The sequence below is a fragment of the Cupressus sempervirens genome, chromosome 10 (assembly GCF_028749045.1).
Source record: "Cupressus sempervirens isolate cs-2001-9-10 chromosome 10, ASM2874904v1, whole genome shotgun sequence".
Classification (NCBI taxonomy): domain Eukaryota; kingdom Viridiplantae; phylum Streptophyta; class Pinopsida; order Cupressales; family Cupressaceae; genus Cupressus; species Cupressus sempervirens.
Genome location: NC_143127.1, coordinates 915,660,675 through 915,664,281, shown reverse-complemented (window position 1 = coordinate 915,664,281; position 3,607 = coordinate 915,660,675). Strand labels below are relative to the sequence as shown.

Genomic DNA, 3,607 nt, shown 5'->3' with positions numbered 1-3,607 from the left:
ATCCTGGAAATTCAGGAAAGTCGATACTCAGTACCTACAACCTGCATAAAATCCATGCATGTACAGACATGATATTCTAAGCTAAACAAGAAATGGCAAGAAGTGGTGCATTGTGTAGATCCGAACTAGTAGGTGACTACGACTCCCTTCCTTAACCACATCAGAAATGCCATACATAAAGAAAACAAACACGCGCACCATACACATGCAGTATGGGGTAAGTATCTATAAGAAAACACATGTGATAATAAATTATCTAACTAATCATCACCGATAACTGAAAACACTGAATAATCATCATACATACATGAAATATAGAGTGCCAAGTAATCTCATCATATAATAAACTGAATGTAAAACAATATCTGATAATCTCTAAAATAGTAGTACTAATCGTCAAACATAAAACTGGCCTAAAAGAGTTTGGCAATGATAGCAAAAATGTAACTTAGTGCAGGCACTACAATAATGTCTAATTTTTTTCATACCTTATGCACTTCTATAGGCTTAGCTGATCATGCAAAACTACCTAACTCAAAAACCTTTCTCTCTCAATTGGGCATCTATCATCATAGTATGTAAATGTTGCAGAGTAACCTTCAATTCTATTTGATTGAGAAATAATCAAGAATAATTTTTCTAGGGTTGGATGCTCTTTATCATATGTTACTTCATTTTTCACAATCGTTAGTCATTCAATGCACAAGCCTTCCAATAGAATTTGTATGCTCCAATATAATATGAAAGAGCCAAATGATTGGCATTGGACATTTGGTAAGAAAAACTTGATTTTTTTTTATTGAACTATGTAGAGGAATAAATAAGAATATATCTCACACAATTGGAGAAATGGTAATGATAATAGTTGTAGGAACTATCAAACATATGGTTGGTTACAATATACATTGAAACATTCAGACAATGTAATAACCAATTACACCAACAATTGTGAGCCATATTCACAAAATGAATCAAATTAGAGTAAAATATATTATAAACATGAAATTTGAGCATGTGAAATTATAGGTTTGTCCATAGCATCTTTAGTTTTATAATAATATGCTAATACTGCTTCACGTTTATTTTTGTTTTGATCTACTAGGTGACTTTTTTTCTTGCTGATTTCTTTGCCTTCCCTTCTTAGAGATGTTCATATCCTTTCAAGGTATTCTAGTTCTTTTTTCTTTATACTCATTATCCAATTGATTTTATGCATGATATTCATCTTTAATCACTCTATTATCATTTTTTCTTTTTCCTCTCTTTCATATTCTCATCTTTGTATCATACTATATTTTATTTCCAACTTATGGTCAAGATCAATTCTCCTTACTTCTTCATCATCTCCGTCTTAGTATTTCTACAATTATTACTTCCATTTAATGTATTTTGTTAGTATTACTTTCTATATAAAATATATTTTCCCATACAAGTTAAATCAGAAGCCTACTATTGTTTAGCCTAAGTCTGCACATAATTAGTTAAAAAAAATTCTCTTTCGATACACTTACACTTAAAAAATTTCTATTTTCACAATTCATTTTCATTTCTATATTCAAAATAGATTTATCAGCACCGCATGATCATTCAATTTGTTTCACATCTCCTTAATAGATTTGGTGGTTATATATAAAGATAGAAAGTTTGAAAAACGATTAAATATTTTAGGGGATGAGGGATTATATAAACAATTCATTCTTCCTTGCTGCTCTCCATGTGTCCATCAACAAGAGAAATAGCCACTGTTAATGAGCATTAAGGGACTCCGTAACTGTTGTGTTTGATTGGGATGAAGATGTGCCAGACTTGGAACCTCCTCCACCTTCATTGTTCCCCACGTCTACAAATGATGGTTGCAGAGGTTTTTGAAAATCAATCTCATCTTTGCTTAATAGTATTGTCACCACCTCAGACATTGATGGTCTTTGTCTGAGAGAAGCTTGAAGCTTGTATGCATAGAAGCACAGGATTTGTCAATGTCAAAACCTCTTTTTCGCTATACACTTCCATCTCCTTCTCACCTTTCACCAACTCTAATACCTTGTTATCTTCGTATAGGCTCCAAACGTGCCATTATTATTTTAAGAAATATGATTAAGATTTTTAGGGAGGGGAAAGATGGGATTAAAGGATTCAAAGGCTATTGTTAAAATTAAAATACCCATTGAAGAAGATATTGCATATACGATGGTTTCTTCAAGTCAATGCTTTTTCTACCACTGAGAATTTCGAGAACCACAACACGAAAGCTGTAGGTGTCATCTTTCTCTGTTAATTGCCCATGATGAGAGTATTTAGGAGCTGTGTATCCTCTGGAAAATCCCCCGAAAATAATGGTATTACCATCCCTATAGGAAACTTGATGATTAGAAAAGATAAGTAGATAAATAAGTAGTTTTCTCACAGTGTTCCTGCAAATCTTGTGCTGACGTGAGTTTTATCGTTTGACAGAAGTCTTGCCAGCCCAAAATCTACTATTTTTGCCTGAAAGTTTTCATCGATCAATATATTACTTGATTTAATGTCATAGTGGATGATACAGACATGGAATTCCTCGTGGAGGTAGGCTAGACCAAGAGCAGTGCCCACGATAATGTCCAACCTTTCTTTCCAACTCAAAAGTCTTTTATTTTTACTTGCATTCAGGGAAAATCTGTTGGAATATTGAATATATTCACCTCATGCTGCAACCGAACTGGTTGTTGGAATAATGAATATCTCCACCTCATGCTGCAACCAAAAGTGTGTTCTATTTAATGATCATTGTTGATTAAGCAGATCTGTTGTGTGCATTCCCTATACTTCAGCAAATGGTTGATTACAACTTCATTGTTGTCAACAAGATTGGATAGACAATTTCCTCCTAAGCTTCCTTCTACCCAGGTGGATGGAAGATAGTTAAGTTAACTATTTGTATCAGTCAACAATCTAGAAATCTCTGCTAGTACAGAGGCATTAAGATCTCTATAAATAGAGAGAAATTGTAATGGATATGTGTGCAGCCAGATCTATATGAACAGTGAAAGTTATATTTTTGATCTATTGTCACCATTTTTTTCTTCTCAGTTCTATTTTTTTAATATGGTATCAGAGCATTTAGATCTTCTTTGGGCTGTGAACATTTTTACATACTTCAAATTATAATCTAATAGTGACCAGCATTTTGTTCTTTAGATAATGAAGACTATTCTCTTTGCTGTTCATTGACAATAGCAGACTTATCTACGTGCATCACAAGGCTGTAGTTGAAACCACTGGAATGTGAGACTTTGTTTGCACCTTTGTTCAAGCACTAATTTATTTTTTGTGAAGAAATTGTTGGAAGATCTACGGAGATGCCTTCCGGTGACATTCTGACTTCTACATCATCAGCACAAGTTTTGGGTGCTAGGCTGCAAGACATGTGGCTAGTCTTGATGATGTTGATTTGCAATTGGTTTAATGTCCACAAGGATGTCACATACTACTTCATTTGGGATCTGGGTGGAGGATTAGAGTTTATTGTGTTACTGGATTGCTTGAGGAGAAGCAATTTCAAGGAGGGTGGATTGTAGTGTCCCCATCTTTTTAGAAACTAAGTGGAGTTCTTAGCCTTTATGTTCTCCAA

General features: G+C 33.9%; 1 protein-coding gene across 1 annotated transcript; it reads right to left on the bottom strand.

Moving 5' to 3' along the window:
- Positions 1 to 1,745: 1,745 nt before the first annotated feature.
- LOC149536987 (cold-responsive protein kinase 1-like) lies at positions 1,746 to 2,729 on the bottom strand. Its single transcript, XM_089806392.1, has 4 exons — positions 2,679 to 2,729; positions 2,405 to 2,484; positions 2,162 to 2,312; positions 1,746 to 1,946 (listed from the first exon to the last, which is right to left on the bottom strand). Exons 1-4 carry the CDS (start codon positions 2,727 to 2,729, stop codon positions 1,746 to 1,748), a joined length of 483 nt encoding a protein of 160 aa, XP_089662518.1.
- Between the last annotated feature and the right edge of the window lie 878 nt (positions 2,730 to 3,607).

Excerpts from the sequence above, each read along its gene's own strand:
- LOC149536987 (XM_089806392.1), bottom strand. The coding sequence starts at position 2,729 with ATGAGGTGGAGATATTCATTATTCCAACAACCAGTTCGGTTGCAGCAT. Across the intron at positions 2,313-2,404 it reads ACAAGATTTGCAGGAACACT|AGGATACACAGCTCCTAAAT; the intron begins GTGAGAAAACTA and ends GGGATTTTCCAG. Across the intron at positions 1,947-2,161 it reads TGCAATATCTTCTTCAATGG|CTTCAAGCTTCTCTCAGACA; the intron begins GTATTTTAATTT and ends TATGCATACAAG.